Raw genomic sequence first — 21361 nt, forward strand, 5'->3', positions numbered from 1 at the left:
ACAGGGAGTTTATTGAATAGGGGTAATGCATGGTCAGACCTGAGCTTTAGGAAAATCACTTTGGTGACTGAATGGCTGGTGGATTACAGAAGAAACTGGAGGCAAGCAGACTCACCAAGCAGGGTATTGCAGTAAGTAGTTCAAGTGTGAGTTGATAGGAGTCTACACCAAGGGGTAGTGGTGAGAAAAAAAGAGAAAATGGGGCACATTTGAGAGATGTTGCAAAGGTGAACTGACAGGCCTTGAGGGGTACAAGACAGTGAGGAGTAGAGTATGACACCTAGGTTGTCTGAGCCTCAGGGACTGGGAGGATGATGTTGTCCTCTACAGTAATAGGGAAAGGGGGAAGAGCGGAGAAGGAAAGGAAAATAATTAGTTTAGTTTTGGACACAGTAAGTTTAAGATGTTTACTGGATCTCCAGTTCTAGATGTCTAAAAGGAACTGGAGATGCAAGGTTAGAGGTTAGCAAAAAGGTTAGGGTAGAAAAGGAAGATCAGAGAATCAATAGCATAGAGATGGTAATTAAATCCAAAGGAACTGACCAGATGACCAAGTTAAATAGTACTGAGGCAAAAAAAGACCCAGTACAGAATCCAGTGCATCACCTACAGTTAGAGAGAATGACCTAGATGAGGATCCAGCAAAGAAGACTGGGAAGGAACCATCTGATAAAGCTGAAAAACCAGGAATAAATGGTATCCCAAAAGTCTAGAGAGATGGGTATCAAGAAGAGAGTGAACAACAGTGTCAAAGGATGCAGACAGGTCAAGAACGAGGACCAAGAAAAGTCTACTGGATTTGGCAATGAAGAAATTATTGGTAATTTTGTTTTTTGAGTGTTTTTTTGGAGGGGGGAAGGCAGGGTAATTGGGGTTAAGTGACTTGCCCAAGGTCACACAGCTAGAAAGTATTAAGTGTCTGAGGCCGGATTTTAACTCAGGACCTCCTCACTCCCGGGCCGGTGCTCTATTCACTGTGCTACCTAACTGTCCCCAATTATTGGTAATTTTGGAAAGAGAAGTTTCTGTGAGGTTAGAAGCCCAATTGTGAGAAGTGAGTGAGAGGAAAGAAAAGCAGAAGCAACTGTTGCAGATGGCAAACTATTTTTTTTTTCCGTGTAAAAACTGCATTCTCTTTTATTCTGCATACTTTAATTTCAGAACAAAATAAACATTAACAGCCCACAATACACAACATCCTACTCCCCAAGATCAGGAGAGGTGGAACAGGGACCCTGGTAAGCCCTGCCCTAATACACTGGAAAACAGGAGGGAAAAAAAAAAACCACTAGACATTGGCAGATGGGAGCCAGGCAAGGACAGGGCCTCTAACTGCTGCTGTTGGAAAAGACAGGGAACTATACAGAAGGTGGGGGTCTGATGCAGAGCTTCCTCTAGTCCACCTCCTCCATTCAGGATGCATCTTCATCTCCTTCAAGGGGAGGGATTTCATCAGGAACAGCAGCACTGGGTTCTTCTGCTGTCACCTCATCCTCATCAATGCCAAGACCTAGCTTAATCATGCGGTAAATTCGATTTGAGTGAGTCTGGGGATCTTCAAGGGAGAAACCCGAAGACAGCAGAGCTGTCTCAAAAAGCAGCACTACCAGGTCTTTCACAGCCTTATCGTTCTTGTCAGCCTCAGCCTTCTGCCTGAGGGTCTCCACAATGGGGTGATCTGGGTTTATTTCCAGGTGCTTCTTGGCCATCATGTAACCCATTGTGGAGTTCTCTCTCAATGCCTGGGCCTTCATGATGCGTTCCATGTTGGCTGTCCAGCCATATGTGCTAGTCACAATGCAACAGGGTGAAGACACCAGCCGATTGGAGATTGTCACTTTCTCAACCTTCTTATCCAGAATTTCCTTCATTAGCTTGCACAAGTTCTCAAACTTTGCCTTGCTCTCCTCCATTTTTTTCTTCTCTTCTTCATCCTCTGGAAGTTCTAACCCTTCCTTAGTAACGGAGACAAGGGTCTTCCCATCAAATTCCTTTAGCTGCTGCACACAGTGCTCATCAATGGGTTCTGTCATGTATACCACTTCAAAACCACGTTTCCGCACCCGTTCCACAAAAGCAGAGTTGGCCACTTGTTCTTTGCTCTCACCAGTGATATAGTAGATGCATTTCTGGGTTTCCTTCATTCTAGATACATATTCAGACAAGGAAGTCATCTCATCTCCTGACTGAGATGTGTGATAACGTAACAGTTCAGATAGACGGCGCCTGTTGGTTGAGTCCTCATGGATTCCAAGCTTCGGATTTTTCGAAAAGGCCTCATAGAACTTTTTGTAGTTTTCTTTGTCTTCTGCCAGTTCAGAGAAGAGCTCTAGACACTTCTTGACAATGTTCTTACGTATGACCTTCAAGATATTACTCTGCTGCAGCATCTCTCTGGAAATGTTGAGGGGCAGATCCTCAGAATCTACCACACCTCGGATAAAATTAAGATACTCAGGAATTAGCTCATCACAACTGTCCATGATGAACACACGCCGTACATACAGCTTAATGCTGTTCTTCTTCTTCTTGTTTTCAAAGAGATCAAAAGGAGCCCGGCGGGGGATGAAGAGCAGAGCTCTGAATTCCAGCTGACCTTCCACAGAGAAATGCTTTACTGCCAAATGATCTTCCCAATCATTGGTGAGGCTCTTATAAAACTCGCCATATTCCTCTTGGCTGATGTCATCAGGGTTATGTGTCCAGATGGGTTTAGTCTTGTTCAGCTCTTCCTGATCAATGTATTTCTCCTTGATCTTCTTGGTTTTCTTCTTCTTGTCCTTGCCTTCATCTTCTTCATCAGATCCTACATCTTCAATCTTGGGTTTCTCCTCATCTTTGGCTGGTTCTTCCTCTTCTTTCTCTTTGTCTTCCTCTGTCTCATCATCACTGATTTCCTTCTCTCGTTCTTTCTCCAGATAAAGTGTGATGGGATAGCCAATGAATTGAGAGTGCTTCTTCACAACCTCCTTGACCCTCCTCTCTTCCAGATACTCTGTCTGGTCTTCTTTCAGATGTAAGATCACCTTGGTGCCCCTACCAGTAGGCTCACCATGGTCAGCACGGACTGTGAAAGAGCCACCAGCAGAAGACTCCCAGGCATACTGTTCATCATCATTGTGCTTGGTGATGACAACTACTTTCTCTGCCACCAAGTAAGCAGAATAGAAACCCACACCAAACTGACCAATCATGGAGATGTCTGCTCCAGCCTGCAAAGCCTCCATGAAAGCCTTGGTGCCAGACTTGGCAATGGTCCCCAAGTTATTGATCAAATCAGCTTTTGTCATGCCAATGCCAGTATCCACCAAAGTCAGAGTACGCTCCTGAGGGTTGGGGATGATGTCAATCTTTAGCTCTTTACCACTGTCCAATTTGGAAGGATCTGTCAAACTCTCATAAAGGATCTTGTCCAGGGCATCAGAGGCATTGGAAATGATCTCTCGAAGGAAGATTTCCTTATTAGAATAGAAGGTGTTAATGATCAAGGACATAAGCTGGGCAATCTCTGCCTGGAAGGCAAAGGTCTCCACCTCCTCCTCTCCATGCTGTACTTCCTCAGGCATCTTGAGTGGTTGCGGATAAGAAGGCCGGTTGAGGGAAGTGCGGAGTCCAGCGGCACCGAAGACAGGGTACCGTGAGGAGCTTGGCACAAGAGAGGATGGCAAACTATTAATGACCAAACAAAAATATGTTCCAACTAGCCTTTGCCTGCAAGGGACACATATCAAGTTTCTTCACTAACTCTTAGATTTTACCTCATACCATTCAAATTAGCAAAAGTGTTACAAAAAGGAGGAATAGTTCATAGAGGAGGAATTATAAGAAGTTAGGCACACTAATGCACTTTTGGGGGAATTTTGAAGTAGTGCAATCATTTTGTATATCAATTTGGAATTACACAAGAAAAGTGATTAACCTGTTCACATCCTTTGACCCAGAAATCCTTCTGAATGGTATATAATATACCCCAAGGAGATCAAAGAAAGAAATAAAATATTCAGAGTAATTTTTTAAGGTGGTAACAAGAAATTTTGGAAATGGTTGGGGAGAAAAGCATGGAGTATGAATGAAATGGAATGTTATGATTGTAGAGTAAGAAATAAGTAGGATGTGGGGGCAGCTAGGTGGTGCAGTGAATACAGTACCAGCCCTGGAGTCAGGAGGACCTGAGTTCAAATCTAATCACAGACACTTGACACTTACTAGCTTTGTGTAGCAAGTCACTTAACCCCAATTGCCTGGCCTTCCTCCCTCCAAAAAAAAAAAAAAAAGAAAAGAAAAAAGAGAAAGAAATAAGTAGGAGGAACTCAGAGAAACATGGGAAGATTTATATAAACTAATGTAGAATGAAATAAAACCCCCCCAAAAAATACAGAATAAAGACAACAAGATAAATTGGAAAATTGCTAAATGAAAAGTAGTGTTCTGAGTAACTGAAAAATCAATGGAAATCTGATATAGAACACATCATAAAATTTATTTCCTTACAAGGGCCATAATACTTTGTTAGATTTTGTTAATGAATCAAATGTTTCTGCCTAATTATTTTTTCTTTGTAATGGTGGGGGGAGGGGGTCAATGAAGAGGCAGAGTTTAAATGACTGATGTTAACTAGCATCAATAATTTTTTAAAAGTAAATAAATATGTTCTATTTTTCACTCTTACCATATTTAGCAATTTTAAATAAAAAATTGAACATTTTAAAATAATCTGTTACATTTCAAAAGTAATCTGTTTTCCAATGTAACCAGAGATTTTTAGTATCTCACCTTCAGTAGACAGGCATAAAATTAAGCTAGACCTGAAAGAAAATTAATCTAGCCACACTGCACAAAGAAACAAAATGTTACACCTACCACCTCCCCTCTCCCCCTTTCAAGAGTAACAGATAAACTGTTACCTATGTTTATAAATCCTGACCTTTTGACACAATTAAAATTTTGCTCAGAATTAATAACTGAAAAATAGTCACATTAATGAGTAATATCTTCCTCCCACCCAAGCTTCCCATATAGATCTTGGTAGCAAATTTTATGCAGCAAAGTAGCATGGGATCTGTATTTGCCCCTGTTTACATTTTAAATAATGACTTGGATATAGCATATTATCCAATGCTTATAATGCTTATAAAATCTATTAAATACACAAAGACTAAAAGGATAGCTGAAACTATCAATGAAAGTCAGGATCCAAAAAGATCTTGATGGAATATTGGTGTGAATTCAATAAGAAATGTAAAACTTTAGCATTAGCACTAAAGTTTCAAAAATCAACTTTACAAATTTAAGAGGATAACAGTTCTCCTGAAAAATATCTGGGGTTTCAATGGACTGCACATTGAGGACAGTCACAGAATTTCAGAATCAGATTTGCACTTTATGAATATCAAAAATTGACAACTGGGGGTAGACGGATTGGAAGGGAGAGACTAGAAGCAGGAAGAGCAATTAAGAAGCAATGATAAAAACAGAAAACAAAAAATAAAACAGGCAAGGGGCTACATGAGAGTCTAAATTAGGATGGTGGTCATGTGAGTGAAGAAAAAGGTAGAAGGGAACAGATGCATTACACATTATATCAAGGAAGAATCAGCAAGATTGGGCACCTGATTTGATATGAGGGAATGATTATGAGACTACAAATTTGACTGTAAGCATAGTCCTTGATAGAAATATGGGATTAGAAAGAAGGGAAAGTTTGAGAGAAAAGTTGAATTCTATTCTGGGCATGTTAAGTTTAGGATGCTTACAGAACACCCATTCAGTTAAAGATGTCCAATAGGAAGTTGTTGACATGGGAGTGGCATTCAGGGGAGATGGGAATGATGGATAAACCCAAGAGAGCTAGTGAGATTACAAAAAGGGTTCAGGAAAAAGCCTTGGGCTATACCCTACATAGGTGATGGAGCAATAATGACGTTCCCACAAAGGACACTGAGAAAAGGACAACCAGGTAGGAAGAGAATTAGGAGAGAACAGTATGTCTATGAAGAAAGGATGGTCAATTAATCAACACGTACTTACTATATGCCAGGTATTGTTAGAAGCAAGAGTGTGATATGTTGCTGAAAGGTTCAGAAAGATAAGAACTTAGAAAAGGCTCTAAGTCACTTCCTTCAAGTAGGTCAAGTGTGACCTCCTCTTAGAAGCCTTCCCTTCACCCCAAGTGAAAATGATTTCTGTGAACTCTAACTTCTCAGAGTACTGGTTCTGGACCTTTGTTTGGCATTTGCTTATCACTTTGCTTTATCGGTTATTTGCATATATAGCAATTCACCCTTTAGACAGGTAATCATGTAAAGTGCTTCCTTAGTATTATTCACCAGATTACGTATCTTGGGAGGAAAGGAATCTCAGTTTTCAAAGGTCTTCTATTACAACCTCCTCATTTTACACAAGGAAACTGAAGTCCAGGGAGGATAAGTGATTTGTCCAGTGTCAAACAGGGAGCAGCAAGAGACAGAATTTGAAACCAGGTCATTAGACTCCAGAACCAGTGCTCTTTCCATGGAGCCATACTATTTGCTTGAGAAAGAATACTAAAGTCTGAAGGCAGAACACAGCAGTTTAACAGGGAAGAAAATGAAGATAAGTCTAAGTTTTTTCCAGGTTAGTTTTGGGGGAAAGGAGGGGAAGGACGTGTGGGCATGTTTGTAAAGGGTAGGGAAGGAGTACGCAGAGAAGGACAACCTAAAATTTATAAGGGGTAAAGTGAAGAGTTAATCAAAAAAAGCAAGTTCCCAAGAGGGCAGAAAGGGATGGGATCAAAGGCATAAAGAGAATAGTTGGTATTTTCAAGGCTGATGCCTAATATCTTTCTTCATAGTGTAAATTTTGAGAATAGTAACTGATATTTATAAAATCTGGTGGATAATATATTAACCCAAGACATAAAAAAAAAAATATATATATATATATATGCCCTTATAGATTTTGAATATTACTCACTCAAATGGTCACTTCTGGAACCTATGGAAAATAAAAAATTTTCCTTGGTTATTTTTAACACAGACAAGCTCAACAAGTCTTGAAAGAGACACTGATTTAGCTCCTATTACAATTTCTTATCTCTCATCCTCCCACCCCCTTTCTCAGCAGGTCCTGGAAACATTCTAGAAGCATCCTATCCAGCCTGGGAAATGTCCAAGGCTGAAACCTCCCAGGTTGAATAAGGAGGACAAATTCTGAAATGTTCCAAAGAAACTGACCTCCAGACTTTCAGGAAAATCTGCAAATGTCGAGCTGAGGGAAATATCACTAAAAGCAATTAAATGCTAAAGAAATTCTAAATAAAAGTCTTCTTTAAAAAGCATACACCATGACTAGGAAAAGGTATGCTATTCAGTATTAAGAATAATATTTTAGGATCTGTTGAGTTTTCTGCTTCTATTTTATACCTTTCTACAAAAATCATTTAATAGCACTGTAGAAAATGTATATATTTTTTCTAAATAGGAAAATACATTTGCCAAATAACTCACAGTTTGTCATATTTCTGAGATGTTTTAATAGTTGAAAGTACATGAAAAGGTAAACCCTACAAGTCAACTGATGACAAAGGCAGTATACAATATCCGATACAAATCCTACACATATATAAAGAAAAATGAGTCAAATTTATGAAAATATGCAATCTAGAATAGCAATGTTATATATTGTCAGCAAATGACCAAACCACTAAAAATCTTAAACCTAGCCAAAGATTATTGGCACTAAAAGCATAATATTCTAGCAATATTAATACATATACATTCTATAATTTATACATCTTAGCAGCTATGCTGAAGGAAATATGCAAAAAATGTTTACTTTCATATTCTATAATGGTGGAGCAAATATAATCCATAACCAAAAATAAAATACAGTAAAATCTATCTATCATTCCCCTCAGAGAAATGTTTTTTTTTTGACAGGTGACCTTTAAATAAGTTTTTCCTGGCAAGAAAATTCAGCCTTCTTGGCAAGTAATTTTTTTTTTTAAAGGAACTATTGCCTATAAAATTACCTGGAAAACAAAACAAAAAAAGAAAACAAAGTCTACTACTCTAGAGAAGATAATCAATAGGAGGAAACTATTCAGACAGTGTTTTAACATTGGTTAGAGCTTTATTACTTTAGTCTAATTATAGGTTTAAAAATTAAGAGGACCATTGTCTGATATAGCCTGATAAAGCCATGCTAGCAGACCAACCTCATTTCTTTTGACAGGTTAACCAAGTTTATAATTTTTTTTTGCTCAAGAAAAGTGATGGTCTGATTTCTGGCAATACTATCAGTGTATTATAGTACAATGTACTATAATAAACAAAAAGGTACTGAGCAATTTGATCAGATCTAATGTTAAAGAGATCTATGGTACATAACATATAGAAACAAATAGAAGAATGCTATGGATATAGTCTACCTAGATTTTGGCAAACTTTTGATAAAGTATCTCTTAGTATGTTTGTTAAGAAGATGCAAAGCTGGTCCCTGTGAAGAGTAAACACCTCCACACTAGGTTCCAATTCAACAGCAAGCAGTTAGCCTCTCAACAAGCAGCAAGCCCTAGGGACTAGGTGGTTTGACAGACTGGCTCTGTCCCAGTCACTAGAACTTTTATAACTGGGACAGTGAGGGAGCTGGGCATGCCACACCCAGCTATGCTTCGAAGAGCAGCCTACTTGGTGAGTGCAGAAGCAGTGGGGCAGAAAGTCCCTGGCTATGGGCACTTAAAGGAGGCAGGAGGTTTGGCTCTGGTTTCAGACTAGAGAGAAAAACTGAAGATCTTGGGGCAAGAGGCACCATTTCCCATACCCCAGGGCTAGAGGTAACTATAAATAATTAAGCTATTACCACAAAAAGTGCACAGGCAAAGGAGAAAGAATCCAACCATAGAAACATATTATGGGAATAGAGATGATCAGGATTCATCTTCAGAGGAGGATACTGAAGTCTTTATAGAAATCACCAAAGAGTAATGTCAAATGGACACCTGAACAAAAAGAATTCATAGAAGTTCTTAAAAAAAAAAAAGATTTCAAAAATCAAATGACAGAGATGGAGGAAAAACCAAAAAAGAAAATTTCAAGAATAATGCAAGAAAAACAAGAAGGGTATAAAAGGTAAGTCAACCAACTAGAAAAGGAGATCCAGAATCTTAAGGAAGAAAATGACACCTTGAAAATCATAATTGGGCAAAGTGAAGCCAGTAAAATTATAAGAGATCAAGACATGATTAAACAAAATATAAATAATGAAGAAATAGAAGAGAAAGTGAAACATCTTACAAGAAAAACAACAGATTTGGAGAATAGATCAAGAGAAAATATTGTCCTGAAGCACTAGAACAAGGGGGTAAAGTAGAAATAAAAAAAATCCATCCATCACCACTTAAAAGAGATCCTATGAGGAAAACTCATAGGAATATCATAGCCAAATTCTGAAAACCCCAGCTCAAGGTAAAAATATTAAAAGGATCAAGATTAAAACAATTTGTGATGGTGCCACAATCAGAAATACACAAGACCTAGCAGCAGAGACATTAAAGGACCGCAGGTCTTGGAACACAATATACTGAAGAGCAAAAGAACTGGGGCTCTGGCCAAAAATATCATTCCCTGCAAAGTTAAATATTATCTTGAATGAAAAAAGAAATGGATATTTCATAAACTCACCATTTAGGAACAGCTTAAAAGAGAAATTATCTGAGGTGCAAAAGGAAGAATTGATACAGAGGAATTAGATGGGGGAGGAAGGCTGGTAGTTCTGGTAACCTACTTTCATCAGGAATGGGTTTAAGAAGGAACAATACATACATATTTAGAAGAGTTTAACAGTCTTCTAAATTCAGAAGAAATAAAACAGCAGGGACATAGGGAGGGGGGGAGAGGACAAGGGAGGCATCTTTAGAGGGAAGGGTGAGGGAATAGGTAAAATAGGGGGATAGAAGGGTGTTTAGATTTAGGGAAATGGGAGGATAAGGGAGGGATCCTTGGAGGGTGGAATAGACAAGTTATAGGAGGGCAAGGTATTGGGTAGAAGTAAAGTAGAGGAGGCAGGAGGGATAGGAAACAAGAGATATAATCATACATAAAAAACAAAGATTAGGAGTAGAATAGGTTTGGGAAAGTATATGTCTATATATGTATATATCTATAGCTATAGAGAAACATATCTAAACTTTATTGTAGCCTTCTAGGGAGAGGGGAAAAAAGAACAAAGTAAAAAAGTATACAGCAGAGAACAAAAGAAAACTCACAAAGAAGCAAAAAAAAAAAAGATGGAAAGCTATAGACTACATTATAATACAAAATTCAGAGAATTTAGAACTTGGTTCGATGGTTGGACTCAAAATTGAGTGGCTGTTAATGGTAAGGATATTCAGTGTCAATGTGGGGGTCAACAGGGGAGTACCTCAGGATTTTATGCTTAGCATTTTGCTATTTAACCCTTTTATCAATGACTTGGATAAAGTAATGATGATAAGCTCATCAAATGTCCAGATGATACAAAGTTCAGGGAGAGACTTAACAAGATAATAGAATCAGGAAACTAATAAGATCTTGACTGGCAAAGAACACTGGGAAGAATTTAATAAAATGAAATTCAAATAGGGACAAAGTCTTATACCTGGATACCCTGCCTAAAAATCAACTTCAAAAGAATAAGGCAAGGATAGATAGCAGTTGTTCTAAAAAACAAAACTCTGGAAGTTTTTGTGGACTAAATGCTCCACAGTAGCTTCCTTGGGTCAATAATATGATGTCATATCCAAAACAGCTAAAGTGATCTTAGGCTGCATTAGAAAAGGCACAGCTTCTAGGAACAAAGAAGTAATAATCCCACCATACTCCATTCTCATCTGGAGTACTATATTCAATTCTGGGTACCAAGGTTAAGAAGGGCACTGATGAAGGGCCTCAGTTCACAATTCTGTGATCAATTCAAATATGCTTATTTTATAACAAGGTCCATATAATTGTTCATCTTACACTATTAGTAATAACATACCAAGTTATGAACTGAATATATTAATACAAGCAGGTCTTATAAAATTTCTTTAAAGTTATTATTTAAATTAATTTGTATAGTGCTTTAAGGTTTGTAAAATGCTTTTCACATATTATGTAATTTGATTTTGAGAACAATCCTTTTAGATAGGTTCTATGAAGTAAAGTGACTAGCCCAGCAAATCAGGAGTAGGACTTGAGCTCAGGTATTTCAGATTCCAATAAAAAAGGCTAAGAATCTCTTGCTCTAAAAAAAATCTCACGTTTATTTCATTTCCATGTTTACATATGCAAAGAAAGATACAAATTTTATTAATTTATAATTGCTTCATTAATATTAACCTGACTATATAAATAATATTGTTTGAATTTATACTGTAATGGTGATAACATTTTTACCCAGGAAGAAGGTATCAACTTTATTCAATTGAGGAAACCCTCTTATTCTATAAAGAAAGCAAGGATAAGACAAAGGGATCAACTCGTGTATATTTAGATGTAATCTACTTTTACATATAAATTAAAGATCTCAATTTACTATTTAGAAAATCAGCGAGACTCAATCCTAATAACAAGGTGTTTTGCTGAATTTTGTTTGCCAGAGGAACTAAGATGAGACTCTGGAAACTAAAATTTATTAAAAAAAAAAAAAAGTAAGTATGCAAAACCTTGGGACTAGGGTATAATGACTTAAGAAGATGAACATTAAGAAGTCGACCATTTCGGGAAATTAAGATATAAAAAAATGGGATGGCACCTAGAAGGAAATATTTTATATTTTATGCCAATGAAATGGTAGGTTCATTATTTATTCATAACACACATGTGATTTTAAGATCTTGGGATACTATGCAAAAGTTAAACTTCTAAAAGGAAAATTCCTGATAAAATCATCAAAATTTCTTTCTTGACAATAGTTTTTTTTAATCAAATGCTTTATTAACTTCTAGTTTACATCATTCATTTCTGCAAGATTGAGTTACAAATTTTCTCCCCATTTTCCCCCTACCCACTACCCCAAAATATCCCCTCCTCCAATCTGCTCTCTCCCATACCCCCCTCCAACTTTTCCAGTAGGGCACGGTGGATCTCTATGTCCCCGTGCCTGTATGTCTTATTTCCCAGTTATATGTAAAATAATATTAATAATAGTATATATGTGTATATGTACATATATATTTGATTTTAAAACTTTGAATTCCAGATTCATTCCCTTCCTCCCTTGTCACCCACCCTTACTGGGAAGATAAGCAATTCAGTATAGGATGTACATGTGTAGCTATGCAAAACATTTCCATAGTGGATATATTGCAAAAGACTGACTATATTTCCCTCCCTCCTATCCCACCTCCCACTTGTTCTATTCTCTACTTTGATCCTGTCCCTTTTCAAAAGTGGGTGCTTCCAGCTTCCCTCCTCCCAGCCTGCCCTCCCTTCCATCATCCCCCCTCTCATCCCCTTCCCCCCTACTCTCCTGTAGGATGAGATACCCTATTTAGTGTGTATGTCATTCCCTCCTGAGCCAAATTCAATGAGAATAAGGTTGACCCATTTTCTTTGGCCTCCCTGTTCTTCCCCTCCATCGTAAACATTTTCCCTTGCCTCTTCTATATGGGATAGTTTACCCCATTCTGTATCTCCCCATCTCCTCTCATTATATTCCTCTTACCTCTTAATTTCACCTTTTAAGTATGATCCCTTCCTATTAAATTGGTCCTGTGCCCTCTATCTATGTACACCTGTACACATATATATACATTCACATTTGTATTCATAGCCCATATATCTTCCTATATAGATATATATGTATGCATGTGTATACACACACACACACACACACACACACACACACACACACACACACTTCTATTCCCTTCAACTATTCTCACAGTGACAAAAGTTTCCTAAGTTACAATTATTATTTTTCCATGTAGGAATGTAAACAGTTCAACTTTGATAAGTTCCTTATGATTTCTTTTCCCTGTTTATCTTCTCATGCTTCTCTTGCTTCTTGTATCTGAATGTCAAATTTTCTATTCAACTCTGGTTTTTTCATCAAGAATGCTTGAAAGCCCTCTATTCCACTGAATGACCATATTTTCCCCTGAAACATGATACTCAGTTTTGCTTGGTAGGTGATTCTTGGTTTTAATCCCAGCTCCTTTGACCTCTGGAATATCATATTCCAAGCCCTTCAATCCCTCAGTGTAGAAGCTGCCAGATCCTGTGTTATCCTGAATATTGAATATCTACAATATTCAAATTATTTCCTCCTGGCTGCTTGTAATATTTTCTCCGTGATCTGGGAATTCTGGAACCTGACTATAATATTCCTAGGAGTTTTCTTTTTGGGATCTTTTTCAGGATCAGGAGGTGATTGGTAGACTTTTTCAACCTCTATTTTGCTTTCTGGTTCTAAAACATCAGGGCAATTTTCCTTGAGAATTTCTTGAAAGATGATTTCTAGGTTCTTTTTTTGATCATGGCTTTCAGGTAGTCCAAGAATTTTAAAATGATCTCTCCTGGATCTATTTTCCAGGTCAGTGGTTTTCCCAATAAGATATTTCACATTGCCTTCTATTCTTTCACTTGTTTGGATCTGTTTAACAGCATCCTGATTTCTCATAAAGTCATTAGCTTCTATTTGCTCCAATCTAATTCTGAAGGAATGATTCTCCTCAGTGAGCTTTTGAGATTCTTTTTCCATCTGGCAAATTTGGCTTTTTAAGGCATTCTTCTCCTCAATGCCTTTTTGAGCCTCTTTTGCCATTTGAGTTAGTCTATTTTTTAAGACGTTATTTTCTTCAGTCAGGTTGTTGACTCTCATTTCATAATTTTCTTGCATCGTTCTCATTTTTCTTCCCAATTTTTCCTCCACTTCTCTTATTTGATTTTCAAAATTCTTCTTAAGGTCTTCTATGGCCTGTAACCAGTTCGTATTTTTCTTAGAAGCTTTTGGTGCAGGAGTTCTGACTTCACTGTCTACCTCCTGTTCCGTGGGACAAAAAAAGTCCCAAAAACAGGAGTGTAAAGTTGGGTTGTTTTGTTTGCTTTGCATCATTTGCCTGCTCATGTTGCCACTCAATTAAGTGACTTTTGGACTTTTTGCCACAGTAAGACTCTACTACCAGACAGGGGAGCTTCATACCAAACACTGGGGTTTTCTCAGATGCTGAAGGTTGGGTGCCCTCTCTGAAGCCTCCACACACTCTGGCAAGCTGGTCACATACCCCAGGACCTCCACCCTAGACTGCAATCCAGATCCAAGCAGGTTAAAGCAAGAGCGATGACTCCTCAGACTGGTTGCTTGGCCCCCTACAATCTGCAGGCCAGGAGCTGAAGCTGCCAAGTGTCTGCTGATGCATGGCTGCTGTGCCTCAGTGGCTTCTCAACCCAGGGGCAGAGGCTGACCACACTCCCAACTATTGGACCCCAAAGTCCACACTGCACTGACCTCTCACTGTGTGCTTAGCATCTATGCGTTGATAATTCTGGAAACTGCCACAACTGCTGGTGATCTGAAGTCCCTCCAACCAGTGGGTGGTCAGGCCCTCCTGAGGCTAAAACCTCAGGCTAGGGTTGTTCTCAGTGGGAGGTTAGCTTCTCTGTTTCATTTTGTGGGTTCTGTATCTCCAAAGTTTCTTCAGGCACCTTTTATGTGAGTTGGAGTAGGTGGCAGCCAGAGCCCCGAGGAAGTCCTGTTTCTACTCCACCATCTTGACTCCGCCCCACTCTTGACAATATAGTTGAAAAGGAAGCAATAAAATATTTTTGAGGCTATCTTCATTTGGGGAAAATTAAGTTTAGCCAAGATCACCATCAGCTGGGTAGATCTTCCCCACCCCAAGTCTTTCAACATCAATCTCTAAGATAGAATTTCCCCAAATAATATGGCCACAAAGCTATTATACTGATGAAATTTATAAATTCTAATGGCAAGGAGATGGGCATCCTATAATAGCTCTAAGAAAAACAAGAAAAATGGAAAAATTTAGGGGCAAAAGAGATAGAGAATATTAAGTCCATTTTCATACTGAACATTGGTTTATAATTAATACTTTTATATAAAATTCTACATTGCATATTTTAGAGGAAAAAACTCATTTATATAAAATTTCAGTATGTAACAGCAATTTACAATGTATCATCATTGGTAAAATGAAGGGGCAACTCTAGGGTCCTTTCCAGTTTTACATTTCTGCTCCTATGACTACTTTTCAACAATCAACTGTTTCTATAGCTCTTAGGGGATATTCATAGCCCCCAAGTTTCTCTTAAAACACTTTTAACTACAGTAACACTGTCTTATAAAAACCTGCTCCTTTCTACTATGAACAGAAACAAACTAGCAGAACCCCTTTAGTACTAGTATGAACATCAAACTCATTTCACTCTAAATCAACAAATGGGGTTAGGTTTCAGAAAGCAAGAACTTAAGGGGGAAAAGCAGTTATGATCCTAACAGTCAAAAATTTTTTTTCCATGGGGTTTTCAATCTAACTCAACATGAATTAGCAATGTAGTGTTATATGGAGGGGGGGGGGAGGAGGAAAGGAGGATAGAATCCTGGCACTACATTGCATGGACAGGAATGTTGCATTAGGAACCAATTAGTCAAAAAGTATGCATTTACTATGTGCCAGCCCTGTGCCAAGTGCTGGGGTTAAAAGGAAAGGTAATTTCCCTGCTCTTAAGGAGCTCACATTCTAATGAGGGAAACAACATGCAAAAAAGTGCACACACAAGATAGATACAGTATAAATGGAAGGTAATCTCAGAGGGAACCAAGAAGTGAAATAAAACAGTGGTCAGGAACAAACCAACTGACAAAGAACCACTTTACAAAACTTTTGTAAAGCATGTTCTGCTGATCCTGATGACTTAGAACAAGTCACTTCACTTCCTAACCAGGTAACCTCATTCTTCAAGAGTAAAATGACAGACTAAATCCTATGAGGTTCTATCAATTTTGAGTGATGCATTGAGCATGCTTGAAACTAATCACCACGAATAAATTGAAAAATCAGTTAGATGATGTTCAAAAGGGGCAACTGAAGAGGAATTCAACTTAAAAGGAGAAAAACTGTACTAAGATAATATTAGCTAGAATTAATATAGGGCTTTACAATTCACAAAACAGTCATCTCATTTGATCCTTACAACAATCCTGTCAGGTAGATTATCCCTATTTTATAGATTAATTAATTGAGACTCATAGAGATGAAGTAACTCTCCAGGGTCACCCAGATACTAAGTGTCTGGAGGGAAGATTTGAACTCTGGTTTTCTTAATTCTAGGGCCAATATTCTATCCACTGTTCCACATTACATGGGACGGAACATGACTTGCTTTGTAAACATTAAGATTCAGGGGTCAGCAAAGATCCCTAAATTAGCAATGCTATGCCATGGGCAAAAAAGAAAACATAATACTAGGCTGAATAGTATGTGAGAACTATATGAGTGACGTTTCTCCTTAACTCAGTATTAGGATGTTTTAAGAGAATCCTAACAGAAGCATTAACACAATTATGAAAAACCTACAAACTATCTAAATGAAAGCAAGGAAAAAAATTCAAGACTTATGAAGTAGCTTTTAAAGAAAAGTCAGAACGTTCATCTAATATAGAAAGAAACTGGGGATGAGCCAACAGTCTACAACTCTATCAAAGTATATCACATAAAAATGACAGTGATTTGTGTTGCCACTGATGTGATCACAAAAAAAAAAAACCTAACTGGTATTGGAGGGATTTATTTTTAATTAGAAAGGAATTCTTTAAATTAAGAGTCTTGCGAGACACTAATATATAAAAAGAATTTGTGGGTTTACCTTCTCTGAGGATTAATATCCTTATCCAAGAGAGTTTTTATATTCCATACAATATATTTATAATACTGAGGTATATGCAATAAATAGCTGCTAATCCCAACCTAGATAAAAACTGCAAATGGAATAATCTCCTCTAAAATGATCATGCACCTCATTGTCAAAAAATGTAGGAATGACTTTTCCTCTGTTCATTGTTTCCAATTTATTTGTATACAGTTTGTTTGTACATGGTTGTTTGTATATCGTCTCCCCTATTAGACTGTGAGCTCCTAGAGGCATGGCTTGTCTTTGGCCTTTGTTTCTGACATACCATAGGCACTTAATAAATGTTTACTGACTATGAATTGAAAGCTCCAACAGGTTAAGTGCTGGCACAACTAGATTCCTTTAAAACAAAAATTAGCAGGTCTCCAGATTTAAAAGTGAAATATTTCTTTTAAACAAATGATGAAAGTGTTCAAGTCTGTGCCTCCAAATAAAAACCAATGAAATTCGAACTCAACAGTTTTAACATAAACTGACTTCAAATACAATTTAAAAACATTTCAATTTAACAAACATCTATTAAAGATCTCAGGTAAGGCACAGTGGATAAAAAGACAAAAGGAAGTAAACAAAATAATCATTTGCCCTCAAAGAGCTTTTATTTTTGCCTTGAAGAATAAAATCAAGTTACATAAAGTAATTTTAAGAGTGTCAGAGTCTAATAACTGGGGGTTATCAGAAATGGCCTTTAGGAGATGTCACTTGATCATCAGATTTCTACCCTAACTGGTAGAGAATTTGTATAGGCTTTCTCCCAGAGCAGAGGTGTGCAAAGGGAAGGGGAAGGAAGGGGGTAAGGCTGAAAGAGGGGGTGGGGGAGGGAGAGAGTTTGAACCCTGATGTCAGATAATCATTTTGATGTGACTTGTTCACTATCTCTACCAATTGGGCCAGGTATATTACCTTGATAAAAGGATACTACTACTGGTCCTAGCATCAAGACAATGAGAAGGTCTAATTCTGGTATCCAAATTAAGTTCTGGGAAAGCTAATCCTGACCCCAGAATTCTAATATAAACACCAACACTAATTCAGACTGAACCTGAAAACCATTTAACTTATGGGGACAACCCTTCTTAAAAGTTTATTAGAATTTCTATGAATAAGAACAAAGAAAATAAAGCAAGGCCATGCTTGATGATAACGTGCTTCCCATGGAGATTAGTTTACAATGCAGCATGACAGTAGGTCTGCTCAGCCACAAGGAACATTTCCTGTCAATATGGATGAAGTACCTCATGTCCATGAACTGACTTCATAGTACCGCACCACAGACTAACTGGCAAACAGGAACCGATCAGAATTACTTTTTCAAAAGCCTGAGCCAAGGAAAGTGCAACAGGATGTTACTACCAGAAAAGAAATCAGAAGAAAAGACAAAGGACAGAAAAATCAAATTCATCCTGAGGTTCACAAGAGCAACAAGGAATCTTGCACCCAAAGAAGCTTCACAGGCATAAATAGTAAGCTTCATTTAAACTGGAATGAAGTTCAAATTCCATTCAGCTAACCAGATTCTGCCATTACTTCTGAAAAAGATTTGCTGTCTCACAATAACTGTTTTAAATAGCACATGAACACTCACAAAGGTACTTGTGTTTTATTTTTAAAGAACACCTTGGCAACCCTGTAAGTAAAAAAAAAACTAGTTTGAACTGTATAGATATCTACAAAGGTATTAAGGGTAAATCAATTTATGTTCTGCTTCCTGACAGTATAACAGTTTATGTGATACTGTAGAATGTCAAGATTATCTAGACATAAAAGAGCATGTTTCTGTATCTTAAAGAAAAACTTACATTAAGGTTAAATTTTACATTCAGAAAAATAAAGCACTATCTGCCAAAGATGCCACATGAACACTGATGTGCTACGTCAAATTTCATAACTATATAAAATGATATTGCTTCATACCTGCCAGAATTAATCATGTGACTTCAACATGTGGCTGCAACTCCTAGGCTCCTCCATTTACTTAGAGCTCCAAACTATGGATCTATTTTCTTTTAAAAAAGCTCTAGGACCACTTGTTAAAAAAATACTTTGATGGCTAAAACGAGGCTGAGCTCCCCTATGGTACATGGTACATTCAAATAGCAAGAGACTTCCAAATTAAGGTCCATCTACTGCCCAACTTAAAAATACAGTTAAAAAAAATTCAAATAGCCACCATTTTAATGAGATCTAAAACCAAAAGAAAAAAGTCAATGCCAATTACTTTAAATATCTGAAGACTTCTATGGCAATCATCTAACAAACCAAAGGATTTAAGATAGACCTATGGATTTCAAATGAGTAATTATTAAAAATGTATAAATATCCTTCATATCTCAGTCCTTTAAAAACTGTTTTTAATAGTTATTAAGTAAAATCTTAGGCAAATGTGAATTATGAAATAGGAAAAAATGTACTGCTATATTATCCCAAAGATAATTTCAAGGTGGTGTTTTTAAAAAATCTTTTAGCAAAAACTTAACTTACATTTTATTAAGTTTCCAAACAATACTAAAATTAAATGCAGCCTTTTTCCAAGCTGAAAAACATCTACATGGTATGTATACACTTACATTTGTTTTTGCCAGTTCCTGGAAAACCATGCTAGTTTGTTTTCCTTTAGTGTATTAACATGCAGCACATAAAAAAATCCACTAAATTCCCTATCTAGACAACTTTGGTACATATAGATTTACCTTAGTGACCCCGAGTCCCTCCCTCTATGCTTGGTCTTAAACTGCAATCATTCCACTATCTATTAGAAAAACTTCTTTAGGCCTTCAAAATTGTAGGACTGTTAGATGCCAAAAAGTTACTCACAACTGCCTATGATTCAAATGACATAGGGACCACACTTATGGCTTAAACGTTTTCTTCTAAAATACACTGGCTACACCCTAACGTCTTAAGGTGACAAGACAGTCTCACTTGCACCAGCATAGGGAAAGATTCCTTCAATTTTAAGCCTCCCTGGGTCAGGTCCTCCAGGTGTGCAGGCAGGCGAGGTGGGCCTTCACTCAGAACCAACTGCCCCAGCAGCAGGAGCCCTCGCAGGTCAGAGAGCAGGGGGACTTTAAAGGACCCCCGAGCACCCAGCCCTGGGGGAAAAAGGGGGGGGGGGGATCCAAGCCCGGCTCCAGAGAGATCCGATTCAGGCCTCTGGAGGATGATTTCTGGGACCCACTTTGTCAAAGGAAATCCTAACCCCATTTCCCAGATAAAGGTACCTGGTTCACAAGGTCTTCTCACCCCCGGGGGCAGGGACCTGGCGGTGCCCCCAGATGTCATCCTCCCCCAGCCCCAATGACTCAGGCGTTCCTCCCTCACCCCCAACTTCCAGCCCCATCACCCGCATCTGACTCTGCCCACCCTCTGCCTGGGGCCCAAGGCCCAGCGCCCAGGGCCGCGCCTTCCTCTCGGGCCCGGGCTCAGCCCGTCACCTCCGAGCCCCAGGCAGAGGAGGCTGCGCTTAGGCCTCACCTCCCTCTGGCCTGCTCTGGGCCCGGACGGCCCTGGAGGGGCCCCCGGAGGCTGTAGAAGCCGCGCCCCGACCCCTGAGGAGGAAGGGAGCGGGGTGGAGTGGCCTAGGCCGCGCCTTCCAGCCCCGAGGCTGCCCGGCTCCTGCTGCCCGCCGCCGGCAGGGACCCGGGGAGGGAGCGAGCCCGGCCGCCTGTAGGCCTCAGACCCGGGGCCCGGTGGGAAGAGGCGAGCCCGGGCTAGCCACCCACCTGGGTTGCCAGTCATTCCAGCTCCGTGGATACTTGGTGCCGCCGCCGCCGCTGCTCAGCCGAGACCCCGGGGCTCTGCGGCTCATTACCTTCCCCGACACGACATGGCCAAGCGCCGCCGCCCGAATCTAGAGTCTCTCGAAGCAGCCGCCCACCCGGCAGCCGACCCAGCGCCCCGGCCTCAGCACGGAGAGGGCGAGGGGAAGCAGCAGGAGCAGGAGGCGGAGGCCGAGGGCGAGAGAGGGGGGGAGCAGGGCGGCCGTTCCGGGTTCCGCTGGAGCCCGCAGCGTAGGAGGCAGGCTCTGGGCGAGGAGGCGGAGGCGGAGGCGGTGTCTTCCAGAGCCTTGCGCGCTGAGGACTGGGGGAAGGAGGAGAGGAAGGAGGAGAAAAAAGAGGAGGCGGCTCACACAGCGCGACCCACAGCCACAGCTTCCCCGCCTCCCGCGCCGCTCGGGCTCCGCCCGCCGCCCCGCCGCACGGCATGCTGGGAGGGCGGCGCTGGCGCCGGGGCTGTGGAGAGGGGAGGGGAGTAGAGCTGGGCGGAGGGAGGAGCCCGACGTGCGCGGCCTCCCTCGTGAATGGGGGACCGAGGGGTGCTGGGGTCGCAGCCGCAGATCTCGGGGTTCCCACGCTCCCATCTCCTGCCCCCCACCTCGGGTTCCTGCTGCGCCCGCCCCAGCTCTGGGCAATCCCTGCCCCCTCACCCCACCCCGCTATACCCGCCCGCAGGGAATCATGGGAGAGGGGATTCCCTTCCCCCCCCTCCCC

At 39.8% G+C, this 21361-nt stretch overlaps 1 protein-coding gene and 1 pseudogene across 3 annotated transcripts in view; both read right to left on the bottom strand.

The window, feature by feature from the left end:
* SMG1 (SMG1 nonsense mediated mRNA decay associated PI3K related kinase) overlaps nt 1-20857 on the bottom strand; it is a 128652-nt gene extending 107795 nt beyond the window's left edge. For 2 of the 3 annotated variants that reach the window (XM_069096012.1, XM_069096014.1), the window contains exon 1: nt 20594-20856. In XM_069096012.1, the coding sequence (XP_068952113.1) occupies nt 20594-20679 (86 nt within the window). In that variant the 5' untranslated portion in view covers nt 20680-20856. Of the gene's footprint in view, nt 1-20593 lie in introns of all 3 variants that reach the window. The other variant, XM_069096013.1, reaches the window with a different exon arrangement.
* On the bottom strand, nt 1086-3687 carry LOC138167320 (heat shock protein HSP 90-beta pseudogene; annotated as a pseudogene).
* Nucleotides 20858-21361: the final 504 nt, after the last annotated feature.

The sequence above is a fragment of the Petaurus breviceps genome, unplaced genomic scaffold (assembly GCF_028583685.1).
Source record: "Petaurus breviceps papuanus isolate PSGF00001 unplaced genomic scaffold, PetGlider_PUasm1.0 229, whole genome shotgun sequence".
In the NCBI taxonomy this organism is placed as follows: domain Eukaryota; kingdom Metazoa; phylum Chordata; class Mammalia; order Diprotodontia; family Petauridae; genus Petaurus; species Petaurus breviceps.